The sequence below is a fragment of the Panthera onca genome, chromosome B3 (genome assembly GCF_046562875.1).
Source record: "Panthera onca isolate mPanOnc1 chromosome B3, mPanOnc1 haplotype 2, whole genome shotgun sequence".
In the NCBI taxonomy this organism is placed as follows: domain Eukaryota; kingdom Metazoa; phylum Chordata; class Mammalia; order Carnivora; family Felidae; genus Panthera; species Panthera onca.
In genome coordinates, this window is record NC_138344.1 from 4,659,976 (window position 1) to 4,674,431 (window position 14,456).

At 55.6% G+C, this 14,456-nt stretch overlaps 2 protein-coding genes across 3 annotated transcripts in view; both read right to left on the minus strand.

The window, feature by feature from the left end:
- ALPK3 (alpha kinase 3) overlaps positions 1-6,607 on the minus strand; it is a 55,819-nt gene extending 49,212 nt beyond the window's left edge. The window contains exons 1-2 of one of the 2 annotated variants that reach the window (XM_060617572.3): positions 6,380-6,556; positions 1,302-1,340 (exon numbers count right to left, since the gene is read on the minus strand). In XM_060617572.3, the coding sequence (XP_060473555.3) occupies positions 1,302-1,340; positions 6,380-6,522 (182 nt within the window). In that variant the 5' untranslated portion in view covers positions 6,523-6,556. Of the gene's footprint in view, positions 1-1,301; positions 1,341-6,379 lie in introns of both variants that reach the window. The other variant, XM_060617573.3, reaches the window with a different exon arrangement.
- Positions 6,608-7,762: 1,155 nt separating this feature from the next.
- The window catches only part of ZNF592 (zinc finger protein 592), a 59,243-nt gene continuing 52,549 nt past the window's right edge, over positions 7,763-14,456 (minus strand). Inside the window, exons 10-11 of the mRNA XM_060617578.3 lie at positions 9,179-9,275; positions 7,763-8,481 (exon numbers count right to left, since the gene is read on the minus strand). Coding sequence (XP_060473561.3) covers positions 9,189-9,275 — 87 coding nt within the window. The 3' untranslated portion in view covers positions 7,763-8,481; positions 9,179-9,188. The remainder of the gene's footprint in view (positions 8,482-9,178; positions 9,276-14,456) is intronic.

Below are 14,456 nucleotides of genomic sequence, written 5' to 3' on the forward strand. Positions count from 1 at the left end.
GAGAGTCACTGCATATGTGGTCAAGGTCCACCCGCTTTCTGTCCCCATCCTCCAGACCACTTGGAGAGACTCTGAGCAGGGCTGCTTCCAGTCTCCTGGAAAGCCAGAAGTCCACACATCTGGAAACAGTCTGGTCCCACCCTGACACCTCCAAGTCCTTCCAACTCTGTGACTTCATAAGGATAGCACAGCCTAACTAATCACGTGTTTCTAAAGAACACCAGAACCGTGGGCTTATCACAATGCGCAAAGGACCCTAACTGCGCCCTTAGACTTGGTTCTTTACCTTGCTTTAAAGAAACTTCCAAGATCCTTTCTCTGTTAGCACTCACCGCTCCCCTCTGAGTTGATTGTGATCCCCTCCCCTCCTCCCCCTCCAGATCATCAACCAACCCAGAACAAAGGCTCTTTGATGTTCTCCTATATCAAAGGAAACGTACAGGGTAGGCGCTAATCATGTCAGTAGACATGATTAGCTACTCAGAGACCAGTTGCCTTCTCAGAAACCTTTCTCTGTGGAACGAAACCGTAGGCAACTCTCCCCAGACCTACCAGAGTCTGGGATGGGGCCCAAGGGGTGGGAGATATCCAGGAAATGTTCCGACTTTTATGATAGAAGTCAGTTCAGCCTGTGGGAGAAAGCTGTCCCCAGCTCGGGAGGCAAGAGAACAGGCATTCGATGGGCGAACCCCGACTGTGAGCCTGATGCTCAGGTCCTGCCTGGCTCTGGAGCAGATTCCGAGACCAGGCGAAGGCAGGCATACGCTAACGTGGTATTCCCGGACCTCAAAGAGTTCATAGTCTCGCAGGGATGGAGAGAGCCCAAAGGGAGGGAAATTGGAGAAAGAGGTGGTAGAAAGAGAAGAGACTGAGAGGGAAACGCTGAAGTCATTAGCCTTGCGTCAGAAGACAGACAATGAGGTGTCAAATCTAGACAGGGGATTACAAACACCGCAGACACCTAGGATGGGTCAGTGGGTCACATGGCTGGTGGCTCTCTGTCCTGGCCCCATGGTGCCTCTCCCGGAGGCACAGACATACAGTAACAGGCATCTGGGGAAGCCTTGCCTATTTCTGGGTCCCAGGAAGCCTTTCAGCGGTCCATGCAGGCGTCAACTCTGGCCCCTGTGAGACCCACGCTCACATGAGTGCCCTCTCACACCTCCCCCCCTTCCCGCCCTCCGGCCCTCCCCTCACCCCATGCAGCCCCATTAGTGCACAAGCAGTCACCCGGAGGCCCTTCAGTGCCCAGACCCGAGAGAAAAAGGCAGTCAGAGAAATGTAATGCAATGTGCGTTTACCTTCCAGAGCTGGGGTGAGACAACCGGTTGCTTGATAAGCTAAGCGAAAACAGCAAATGGAATCATTAGGCCAGAAGAGCAAGGAGAGGAGGCAAAACCAACAACAGTTTGCAGGGTATTAATTGGCCACCATCTGGGGCCCGGAGGCCTTTCTATTAAAAGGGACCAGCTGTCTTAGTTGGCCTGCTCCAGTTAGCAAGTGGCCTCACCACCAGGCACACCGGTGTATCTGAAACGGAGAGCTCGTTAAATGCGGCAGAGTCCAGGGGAATGGTTAGGCAGGAAGGAAGGCCCCGTGGGGCTGCGCTTGGGGAAAAATGTGTCCCAGGCCACTTGGGTCACTGCCCCCAAGAGAGGGGCTCACGGCTGCCTGGCGCGTGTCCCCACCCCACAGCACACCAGCCTGGGGGCAGCTCCCACTTTGGCTTTTGGGGGGAGCAGAGCCCCCATTCCTAGAAATCCCCTAACGGGCTAGGAAGGAGACAGGTGGCTTGGAGGACGCCCATTAATAGGTTAAAGTACAGTTAAAGGGGCCACACAAGGCAAACCAGCTGGAAGAGAGAAGAGGAGAAAAACAAAGCGGTTAATTCAGCAGGAGCCAGGAGGCACCCAGCTCGGTCAGACCGGCACAAGGGCCCATTATGTCTAGGGGCCCTGATCACCCCTCCTGCCCCGGGTGGCTGAAAGGGGACACTAGCTGGGGGCTGCGGATCCACCCAGGGAGACCACCCCACCCGCCCCTCCCTCCACCTTTCTTCACACAGACACCTCCAGGCGAGGCCACCCCCTCCACTCTTAACTGCCTTCAGCTGCCCCTATGAGGACAGGGATGGTCTGTCCCCTTTATAACCCAAAACCCAACCTCAACCTCTACCCCAAAACACGGCTTCCTCTCAGGGGTTCCTGGGTGTGTGGCCACCTCCAGCATCCTCCCAAACTCCAAACCGTAAATGTGCCATTTTGGACCCCTCCCTCTCCTCCAGGTCCCAAATCCAGCCGGTCAACAATTCTCGGCCCTGCTTTCTTCCTTTCGCTCTACCCCTGCTGTCGTGTTCTGATCGAGACCCCCACGGCTCCAAATCCGATGACCACCTCAGCCCCCTTCTCCTTCGCCCCTCATATCACACCACTTCCCTGAAAAAAATGTGACAGTCCCCGCCCCGCCCCCCCCCCCCATTGTACATTACACTGAGTCTCAACTCCTTAACTGGGCGTGCAAGGCCCTCCCTGATCTGCTCACACACCCCCTATGACTATCGTTCTCTCCTTCCCAATACCATGTTCCACTGGAACCAGACCTGTCCCTAACTGCCATGGACATGTCCACACCCGGCCTCTGAGCCCATCCTTCTGGCCTCCTTGCTTGGAAAGCCCTCCCTCCTTCCTGCTGCCCACCCAGCCTTCAGACCTAGCTCTTTTTGTAGCTTCCATACTCCTAGCACAGTGCTCAGCTGACCGCAGCCATTCAACAGCTGTTTTGTGGAAGGGAGAGAGAAGAGAGTGAGAGAGAGGGAAAGAAGGTAGAGAGAGGGAAGGCAAACACATCTCTCAAAAAGGAAGGGTGCCGCCCCCCAGAGGGAGCTGCTGCTCCAGAAAAGATGGAAAGAGCGAGATCGCAGCTGCCTCTGCTCAGAGCTTTAAAAATCCTCTGGAGGCCGCGTGGGCAGAACCTCTCATGGTTCCCAGACACTGGCCAAGTCCATCCTTTCCTGACCATGAACTTCCTTTGCCTTTCACCTCATAATTGAGAGATTTGTCCTCTGGTGGGTCTGGATTTCTTCCCTGGGAAGGAGAGGGAGAGAATCAGCTCTCTAATTCCAAGAGGAGAATGACAGGTGCCACCTGCAAGGAGATAAGGGACTGAGCTGCGATGGTGACCCCCTCCCTGGCTCTCTCTAGGGCTGCTCTGTTCCCTGTCCTGTGCTCTCCGGGCTTCACCCCTACGCTGTCAGCCAGATCCGGCAGGAGGAATCCTGTGCCACGGAGGCAGCTTATCTTCAGAAAGTGGGAGCGCTGCCCATGCCCTGCCAACTGGGCCAAAGCTAGGCTTAGGGCCCCATCCAGGCAGGAAACTCTCCCTTTACCGCCTGTGAGGAGGTCAGAATCAGGGGCACCAAACGCTCATGCAGAAAGCCCTGGAACAGTTCTTAGTGCCACCTTCATTTTACAGGATGGGAATTCAGGGCCCAAGAAGGAAAGGCCTCTTGGTAGAGAAGGAAAAGTGAGCCTGGAGGGAGCCAGGACTGGCTGTGGAACCCGGGGCCTCCCATTCTTCTTGGCTTTCACATATTCTGGGATGTAAAAGGCCCTTGGAAAGTCCTAGCCTGATGCCTCAGTTTCCCTGAAAGCCTGAGACAACATGCCTGACCTAAGCGGGACAGAAGAGGTGTTCCAAAGCTGTCTGTAGCAAACACCATAGCTTCTGCTGTTCCTCTGAGCCCCCTTGGGCCAGGGTCTCCAAGAAACGGGGGGACAGAGACTCCTAAAGCTTCCGAGTGCCTCTCGGAAGGTAGTTAGTCATAACTAGACCCACCCGACTATACCTCCTTAACCTGCTCCAGCCTACCCCTGCCCCGTCTTCTACAGGGATGAGGCCCTAGGGGCTGGACACCCTAGGAGGCTGGGCCTATAGTTTGCTGGGACCGTCCACATGCTGGAACTCTGCCCCCAGCGGGCGTTACAAATATCCTTGAGCTGACTACTGACTGGAAACCACTTCAGGGCTGTGGATTCAGGGGAGGGGAGGTAGGTGCAGGGATCCAGGCTCTAGACCTGGACCAAAGCTTCCCGTGGCCCAGCCCCCAGCCCAGCTGTCCATCGGTCCCCAAGGGGCAGCCTGTCCTCACAAGGGCCCGTGAGAACAATGGCTCGTGAGCTCCATGCATAGAGGGAGACCCAGAAAATGGTGGAGCCAAGAGTGAGTGGAACAGAACTTGCCTCTCAGTCAGGACTCTGGGATAGTCAGGGTTCACGTGGGCTGGAGCCAAGGACAGCTGGCAAAGTCCTCAAGGGACCCTCTTTCTCCTTCATGTCTTGGGCCCTCTTCCCATCCCCACAGGCAGTCAGGCTGTTCTGAGGGACAGAAGACTGCATGGCTGCCTGCTCTAACGCAAGAGTCAGGCCTTGCTAGAGAAGTGGGAACGGCCGCCCCTCCTCTCCCCAACACAGCCCCATTCACGTCCACACTCTCCCCTCTTTGGCCAGAGGCTTTTCCGGAGGTGAGATCAGTCTGGCCCTCCTTGTCCCTCAGGACCTGTCGGGGTCTGTAGCCAGCTGGCAGGGGCAAAACCGGGTCCACAGGCCCGGACTAGAAAACCCTCTCTCACACCGCCCCAGCCCTGCCTCCTCCAAATGCTTGACGCAAAGAGTATCCTTTTAAGAGCATTCTCATTTAGGTTCAGGGGGCTTGAACCAGTCACTCCCATCCCACCTGCAGTTCTCAGGCCGGCCCACTGCTTTGTGCTCATGGGTTAGGCAATTAAAATGTATCTACCATCAAGGTAGGTGTCCACTCTCCAGCTTTTTCTCTAACAGTCCAGATCCACTGTCTTCCCCATTCTGCCTGGTTTTCAAGCCGCCCCTGCTTCCCTCCCTCCCTCACTGCCTCTCTTCTATTTGTTCTGCCGTATTGACAAAGGCCAGATGCAGGAGGCAAAGCCCAGGCAAGTCACTGTGACAAGTGGGAGACAAGAGTGACGCTCCTACAAGCAAGTCAGCTTCCCCCCACAGGCTGGAGTAAATGTCCCAGGTTCATTCCAGCTTTTCCGGAGAGTCAATGGTTAGGAGGAAGGGGCATTCTTTCCTGGCAGCCAGGGGCCTTGTCCAGTCTGACTCAGTCACCGATGCCAGCCCTCAGCCCTGCCCCAGACATGTGACACCATTTGACGAGTTTTATGCAGAAACCGGTTCCGGTTACATTTGAACTTTTCCAACTCCAAGGTCAACAGAACTCAGCCAATTCACGAGGAAGTGCCTGGGACTTTTCCTGAACGTCCTTGATGCCTGTTTTGGTGCTGTTTTAGGAACGGAGGACAAGAGGTCCCCAGACAGCTTCTCAGAGGAGTGGCTGTTTTCTGCATAACCCACAACAAGCCAAGTTCTGGGGCTGTGACACAGCCACTGTCCCAACAGCCAACCATCACGGTTCCCTTTGAAAACAGGCTCCAGAGTTGGAGGGAAACTGACCTGCCCAGAGGGGGCAGGAAATGTCCGTCTCCATGGCAGTACATGTGTCCCTGGGTGTCCACCTGCCATGTAGTGCTCCTATGCCTCTCTACTGACCGACCGTGTGTCTTTGTCTGTGGGTAGTCTAGCTCCTAAAACAAAGAGAGCAGCCACACCTCTCACTCTTGACAGAAGAACAAAGGGCTCATGGCCGGACCCCTCCCTTGGCATCCCGCTCCCCCAACCTGGGCAGGGCAACTGGCTCCCCTCGGAACCCCAAGCTCTGACTCTTCAGACAGGGCCAACTTCACCCCACCTCATCCCCCCGCCCCCCTTCACCTCACCAGCCCCACAGAGATCCTGGGGAAGACCACAGCCCCCGGCCCAGAGGAAGAACCCATCTGCCCAAAAAGAAGAACCTTAATTCTTTCCTGGTGAACACCACCCCCAACACCACCACCCCGAGCTAAGTATCCCCCACTGCGGGGGTCCCCCTAGCGCCCCCTCCCGTCTCTCCGGTCCCCCCACCCCCTGAATACTCTCCCCACCCTTCTAGCCAGGGAGGAATTTCAGCCACTCCGGTCCCTTATCCCCTTATCGCTCACTGTGGAATCCGAGGCCAGGGAGGAGCCGGTGCGGGGTGAGGGTGCGGGTGGGACCGTGGGCCCCGAGGGAGGAAGGGAGGGGACAGAAGGGAGGCCTTCGGGGCCCCGCGAGACCTCCCCCTGAGTGGGGCCCTGCTCCTCTCTCTGCCCGAGGCCCGTGGGCCCTGAGGGGTCAGGACAAGAGGAGCCGCGAGGGGCCTCAGGGCCACTGCGCCTGGACCCGAGAGGCGGGCGCCCGGGTGCCATCGAGGGTCCCGCCGCCGGCCCCCCACCAACCACCCCACCCCCACCCCCCGGCGCGCCGCTCACCTGGTCTCGGGCCTCACGCTGAGCAGGTAGCTGCGGCTGGCCGGGCTGGGGATCCACACCGGCCCGTCGTCCTCGCCGTCGCCGCCCGCCCCGGAGCGCCAGCCCGCGCCCCAGCCGTGGCCGGGGTCCCTGCGCGACCCCATCCCGCCGCCGGCCCCTGCCGCGCCCCGCTCGCCAGGCCCCTGCCCCGCCGGCCGCCGCTCCCGCCCGCGGCTGACGCGCGCCCCTATTTATAGCCCCGCGGCCCGGCCGTCGTCACCTGCTGCTGTCCCTCCCCCGGCCCCGGGCCGGCGAGCGCGGCCTCCGAGGCGCAGGGGGGCGCCGGGCCTCGCCCGAGGGCCCGACGCCTCCCGGCCCGTCCGCTCCCCGGGCCCCGGCCCCGCGCGCGCCCCCGAGCCGCCCCGGCGTCGTCGGGGCCCGGCCCCGGGAGGCCTCCCGCTGTGCCCCAGCTCCCACGCCCCGGGACCCCGGCTTCCCGCCAACCTTCCTTCCCCGCCCCCCCACCCCACCCCTTCGCAACCCTGCAAGCGCGGGCTCCGCCGAAGGTGCGGACGCCCCCGGGGAGCTGCGGGCCCGGCAAGCGGCGTGGGCGCCCAGGGGGTCCGGGACCGGCCCCCTTCTCCTTGCTGACAGCCCGGCTGCCCCTCGCCTCGGACTGCAGTCCCCCCCCCTTAGGCAGACCCACCTGTCTCCGTCGAGTGACCCCGGGAGGTCAGAGCTCCCCCGGGTGCGTCTTGTGTTCCCGTCCATTATCCAGCATGGACGAAGGGCTCAAAACCCACTGGCAGAATAATTGCAGCTCCTTCTCCACCCAGCCTCGGTTTCCCAGCACCCGTGGGGGGAATGGCGGCGTCCTGACGCCCGGAACACAATTCAACCGGGCGGGGATTCCCAGAGCAAGGTTGTAAGCACTGCCTAAACCTGGTTCTAAATGTTGGGAGTGACCAACATTTATCCATCCTTCTTTCTCCTTTTTCCATGGAAGCACTTTATGGAGGAAGTGCCTGGAGCTGGATGGCTATGGTCATTAGGAACTTGGAGCAAAGGAGGGGGGCGCCTGGGTGGCTCATTCTGTCAAGCGTCAGGCTTCCGCTCAGGTCATGACCTGACGGTTCATACTTCAGCTCAGGTCATGACCTGACGGTTCATACTTCAGTTCAGGTCATGACCTCATGGCTCATGAGTTCGAGCCCCACGTAGGGCTCTGATAGCTCAGAGCCTGGAGCCCGCTTTGATTTCTGTGTCTCCCTCTCTCTCTCTACCCCTCCCCTCCCCCAGTTGTGCGCTCGCTCGCTCTCTCTCTCAAAAATAAACACTTAAAAAATTAAAATAAAATAAATTTTAAAAAGAAGTTTGGAACAAAGGAGTACAACCCCTCTGTCCTAGAAGCTGCATCCGTGTACCTTCCCCGTCCTTTTGGAAATGGCCCTTCCCCCACTCTCACTGTGTGATTCCGAGGTGAACCGATCCCTGGCCTCAATCGGCTGACGCAAGCCACCCTATTCATGGTACCTATCTCCCTGACCACAAAGGGAAGCATCACACCCAAGCCAAGCCAAGCCAATCAGAGTTCTTCACGAAAATGTTTTTCACTGGAATTGGGAGAGAAGAGCAGTCTCTCTGTGCTGGAAAGCTGGGAGCTGGGAGGTCTCCGACAGAGAGAAGCAAAGCAAGGGGCTCAGAGTCCTGGCGACTTCCAGGTACATTGTGTTCCTGAGATCCGGCTTTGTCTCTGGCCTTCTTGCGGGTTGGCAGTTCAAACATTTCTCGGAATCGGGGTACCCAAAAAGCTCTTCCTTTGCTCACGCCCCTTCAAACGAGGCTTCTGTTGGTGGAATGTGAGTCCTGACCAATACCAAGGCGGTTTCTCCTCGTGAGCCCAAGTCCATCTCCCAGCCACATGTCCCCATTTATCCTTGTTGTTGGCTCTCTCTGCAGGTGCACATATCAGAATCTCTTCAGGCAGCTACGGGACGCTCCTCCAAGTCTTTGGAAGCTTGCTGGAAGTTTTGGGTCGTTTGTTTAAGCTGTGTGAACACCCGTGGATCAGGCTAGGGCAGTGTGATGCAGGCAGAAGCCACAGGATCCGTGATTCCAGGAACCTTTTGTCAAATAGGAAAGACTGGCATTTGGACAAAATGCGGTGAAGGTGAAATGCACAATTATAAAACTAGGCAGAGGGGGAGCATAAAAATGTAGAGCAAAGAATGGGCTGCCAGGGGTTTGGGTTGGGACAGTTTACGAGGCAGTAAAGCTTGAGGATTTTGAAAACTGCATCGGTGCTCACCAAGTCGACTGGGGGACGGGAGAAGGATAGACAGACGAGTCCAGATGGAGGGACTAGTGTGGACAAAGATAGGGAGGTGCACAATAACCCGGTGGGCATGTTGCTCGAGTGTAAAGGAGATGGGGGAAATGGACAATTAGGCAGGGCCAGTTCCAGAAGTTTTCGTCTGGTACACTGAGGAACCTAGACTTCCCTTCGAGCCCATCTCTCACAGGACCGCGGATGTGGTCCCGCTAGTCACCCTGGTGGCCCTCCAATTTATCAATTTCCTTTTGAAGATGTGACCCACACAGAGGTCACCCCACAGCAGCCTAGAATTGAATTAGCACCTCTCTGGGTGTGTGCCCCACGCCCTAGCAACGGCTTTGCCACAGCCAAATGATTTCATTGATCCTGAGCCCGTGCATGTTCAGCGTGAACCACCACTCACCTAAGTCCTTCTTCCCACTCCTGCTTGTAAAGTCTTTTTTACCCTAAGGGCAAACTTGTACCTTTTTCCAGTTAAAGCTCACCTTCTTATTCTTAATCTCGCACTCCCTCTCCTCCTTGTCTGAACCGTTTCGGGTTCTGTTCCTGCCATCTGGTGTCCTTCCAGCTTCTTGTGGCTGTCTGCCAATTTAATAAGCAAGACTTTCATGAGGATGGGGGCAGAGCCGTGGAAGGGGTGCTGACACACCCAGGGATGGAGAGGTCAGAAAGGCACAATCTCTTTCCTCTCTAAGCTTACAGTCTAGCCGGAGAGAGAAAGGGCACGTCGAGCGGTGTCAACCAAGTCCGAGGCTGGGAGTCCAGCCTCTCTCTAGCCGGGAGGCTGGAGACTCAGGTTCTAATTCTCCCCTGCCGCTGAGTGTGACCTTGGGCAATGGCTCCCCATCCCTGAGTGTGAGCTTTCCCCTTTGGAAAGAGGAGTGAGGCGTTCCCTTTACGATCCTGGAGGTCGCAGGTGTTCATTCAGCAAGGGTTTGCTAAGTACATGCTGACTCCTGCACTCCAGGCATCGTGCCAGGCGCTGAGGGTACAGGGATGAATGTTCTAGTCTGGACCCTGGAGAACCTCTCCAGCGGAAGAAAGATAGAACCTCTGATAGAAGTTTGCACGTGGTGCTGAAAGAGCACAGAGAAGCTCATGCCGTGGTTTTGCATCTGGAGAGAACTGTCATCCAAGGTTTGCTATTGGATGCGCCCTGATGAAGTGTTGCAGGAATCTGTTAGTGGTGCCAGGATCCTCTCACCCGGTTGTTTTGAACTTCCCGGGGCCCTAGAGTAACCGGGTGCTTGCAGTAGGAAAATCTTGGGCTACTGCTTTTTTTGTTTGTGTTTTTAACGGGTTTTTTTTTTTTTTTTTTTCATTTTGAGAAAGAGAGAATGCAAGTGGGGAAGAGGCAGAGAGAGAGGGAGAGAGAATCCCGAGCAAGCTCCACAGTGACAGCGCAGAGCCCGACGCGGGGCTTGATCTCACAAACCACGAGATCATAACCCGAGCCGAAGTCGAGAGTCGGGTGCTTAACCGACTGAGCCACCCAGGCGCCCCTTGGGCTACTGATAATTAACGTTTTTAGCTCAGCAATGACGGGGGAAGTTGTTCCCTGTCCAAGAATGGCAGGGTCTCCCAGGACACTCTGACCCAATTACATTAGCCCCTCTCATCGAGGCGTAGAAGAGTTTGAACACACCTTTTGTTCCGACTTAGTTCCACTTCTTCCCCTTCTTACCCAGCTCTCTTTCTTCCAACACTGACAAAAGTCAGAGAGAACAATCCACTCTCCTTTGAAGCACTGGCCAAAAGCACACATCACCCAACATTTATTAGCTATCAGGACACCATTCCACACTCCTCACCATCTTCCCCCTGAACTTACTGAGCTCGGGCCACCGCACGTTGAGCGTCACTGGGTACCAGGCTCCGGTCCCCTGCCATCATCCCTGCCTTTCTAATAACTCAGCCAACACACTGGCAGCACGTCCGCCTAGCTCATCCTCTCAGAGACCTTCGCCCTCACTTCCTGTAGCAACCCAATCAAATGCCATACCTTGAACCCAGTCAGAGGAATTTCTCCAGCTCTAAAATGCCGTTTTTGGGGCACCTGGGCGGCTCAGTCGGTTAAGCGTCCGACTTCGGCTCAGGTCACGATCTCGCGGTCCGCGAGTTCGAGCCCCGCGTCCGGCTCTGGGCTGATGGCTCGGAGCCTGGAGCCTGCTTCCGATTCTGGGTCTCCCTCTCTCTCTGCCCCTCCCCGTTCATGCTGTGTCTCTCTCTGTCTCAAAAATAAAGAAACGTTAAAAAAAAAAAAATTTTTTTTTTAAATAAATAAAATGCCGTTTTGTTATTATCTTTCCACCTACGAAGCCTGCCCTCTGCCTTAGGGCAACTCCAGACTCCCAGCCCCCCCGACTTCTCCACTCATGAGTTTCTTCTTGGCTTCTTTATCCTCCTCACCCCATCCCCGTCGACACACAGGCATAGCGTGGGGTAGACAAAAACTTCAACTACAACTACACTCTCCTCAGGGATCCCCTTTCCCTTGCCCCTTGACCTTCTACTCACTCTCCCTTGCTGGTTCCTAACCTGGGATCTGGCCGCGGCTTCTTGCTCCCAGTCTGGCCAAACTTTCTGGTTTCCAACCTGAGTCTGATCTCAGGCAACTTGGCAATCCCTTCCCAATTCCCCAAGCTGACCTTCTCCTTTCCCTACAGCCACGGTTCCAAACAAGCTCCAACCTCCCCCTCCCCCTCCTCGCTTGCAATGGTCAGCAGGGAAAAGTGGGAGCATCGGACAAGAACTTCAGCTTTGAAGGAGGGCAGGCTATCTCCATCATCTCTGAGTCATACTAACCTCTGCTTCAAAACGTATATTGTTCTTTCCAGGGCTCTCGAACTTCTGCTCCGTCAGCTCTCCCTGCCCTCCCCCTGCCCGGCCTCCTTCCCCACCACCCACGAGGGCGACAAAATGTTTGCTTTTCCTGGACATGTTCACCCCAACTCTCCCTTCCCTCCCTGCCTCCGCATCTCAAAAGAGCTCGAAGAAAATCAGGCGCATCATCAAGCAGTAACGAGTTGCCAGAACTGGGTTATAAAGTGCAAGCTTCGGCCTTCTGGAGCGGACACAGACCAATGGCCGGAGCCAGGCCCGCCCAGCAAGAGTGGCCAGATGCCAGTCCCTGAGTGCGACAGTGGTGCTCCTGGGGGTCAGAGCCGGCTCCCTGGCCTGGAGCAGGGACACGCCTGAGTGGCAGAACATGTGGCCCCAGCCATGTGGAGGGGAGGAAACGAGGGAGTGGGGGCAGGGGGTGGGGCGGGGATTACCCAGAGTCGGCAGGAGGGGGACCGGGTCATCCTGTAGTAACCCCTCCACCTCTCACTGGGAATACACTACTCCTCAGGCAGCCCGTTTCATTTCCAAGAGGATTTTCCTTTTATCGAGTCTAATTCTGTTCTGCCCTCTGAGGCCACGCAGAGGAAGTGTGACTGGTCACAGAACACTTCTTGACGAGATTTCGAGTTCCTTCAATAGCTCCTTGAATGAGATGGCACCGAGGGCCCTACACCAGACTGGGTGCTCCCCGCTGCGAACACGCCCGCTTTGCCAGAGTCCACCTTAAGCTACCGTGCCGTTAACCTTACGCCGCACACGTGAGCTCTTCCGGGCTCCGTACCACCATCACCAATGTCATTCTGCTCAATAGACTGTCAAGATCTTATTTTGCTGTATGGACTCAGGCTGAAGTAGCCTTTTCCACAAGCCATGGCACAGGGATTGAGTTCAGAGGTCAGTGAGACCTTCCTTATGAAGCCACGTCGGCTTCCACGCCGTGCTTCCGAGCCCCCCAGGCCTGTGGCCCCTCTTCAGGGCAAGTCATTAATAGCACGGTAAGTTAATCGAACACATGTCCACCCCTCCAGTTTCTTCCTTTGAGTCCATTCATTTTAAAGGTCTTAGCCCTGAGCTCAACAAAGCCCTGGATTGTGGCTGGTCCTGCCCTCCCGTGAGGCCCTATCGCTGAAGCTGTCCTTCCGGCAAGCCAATCTGCAGTGCTCTGGATGGCTTGTCTGGCCTTCCCCCAAGGGCCCTCAGAGCTCCCATCTCAGGCAGTTGAGCCCCTGACCTTGGAGGGTGGAGATCCTGGGCCCTCCATTCCTGGGTGAGCTGGCCACGCTGGCTGGCACTCCAGGGACTGGAGAAGTGGCCACATCTGCTCTGGAGTAAGTGGACCCCAATTAGAGGATTACTGGCTACAAGAAGCCACTCCTGATTCTGGTTTGATTGGAAGGGGAATTTGGGACCTGGGTAGAGCTGCCCCAGCAGGGTGCCCTCCCCAACGCACCTACTCTTATTCCACAGCAGCTCTGTCCAGAATAAGGCAATCACGAGATGAGAGGGTGACTCTGTGGTCAGGGGACAGGTCACTAAGGCCCAGGACACAAACGCCACACCCTCAGAGAGACCAGGAGAGCCACCGCACCCATCCCATCCCCACCTCCAGCCCAGGCCTTTCCTGGTCTTCTTACAGCAGGAGCAGGGAGGTCCTTCTCCTCCCCTTCAAGTCTTTCTCTAAGGAACCTCATGTGTCTCAGCCAGCCCTCCATTCCACAACAGCCACATCTCACCGACCATTCACAACTGTTACTACCTCTCAGCAACAGCAGCTGCCAGGACTGCTCACCCACGGGACACCACCGATCATTTTTAAGATCATTTTCCAGCTTGCTGGCACCCACCATGTTTGCCTGTAATGGACCACTCCTAGTGTGTGAGCCCGTCACCACCACCACCCTTGCCCACCCGCAAAGTCAAGTGCCATCTCCAGGCTCTAAACCCTCCAGCTGCCCAAACTCTCCTGCCTGCCCTCCACAACTTTCTGCCCTTTCCTTGCCAGCCCCTCCCCCTTCCCCTCCTCAGCTGCCACTCCCCACCCCTCCCAACCCCACTTGGAAATCATATTCAAAGCCCTCCTCCATAGACAACAGAGCTTCTCAGGAAGCAAAACCTACCCTCCTCCTCAGATACAAAAAATATTCAGCCCTGTCTATGCACCATGGGTCCTAGGGAGAAATTCCAAGCAAATTGGTCTAAGGACCAGAAAGTCCCAGAGGAAAATGGGAATTGTATACACAGTGTGCCGTGGGCTATAACTGAAAGAGGGGGGCTGAGAAACAGTGGAGCTTCTCAGTTTCATAAATGAGGCAAAAGACACACACACACACACGTGTATATATGTACGTAAACACACACATATATATACACTACACACACACACGTGTATATATACATACACACGCGTGTATATGAATACATATATACACGCGCGCATACACACACGTATATACACACGCATACACATGTGTATATGTACATACACACACGTGCGTATGAATACATATATACACACATGTATATGAATACATATACACACATGTATATACACACATACACACATATACACACGCGCGCACACGTGTATATATACATGTGTGTATACATACATATATACACATATATACATACGTGTACACACATGTATATATGTACATATACACACGTGTATATATGTACGTATACACACGTGTGTGTGTGTGTATATATGTATACACACACAAAGACCACGCCCACCTATGAAACAATGGTGCTGCTGGACCTCTGTCATGTGAGCATATGCCAGGATGGGGGCTTTTCCCAATCAGAACTAACCTAAATGGCTTTATCATCCCTTTGCCCCATTTTCCATACAATCAATCATATAGATATTGACTTTTTTAGTATTCATGCACTAAAAACTCAATTTCAATTTGCAAT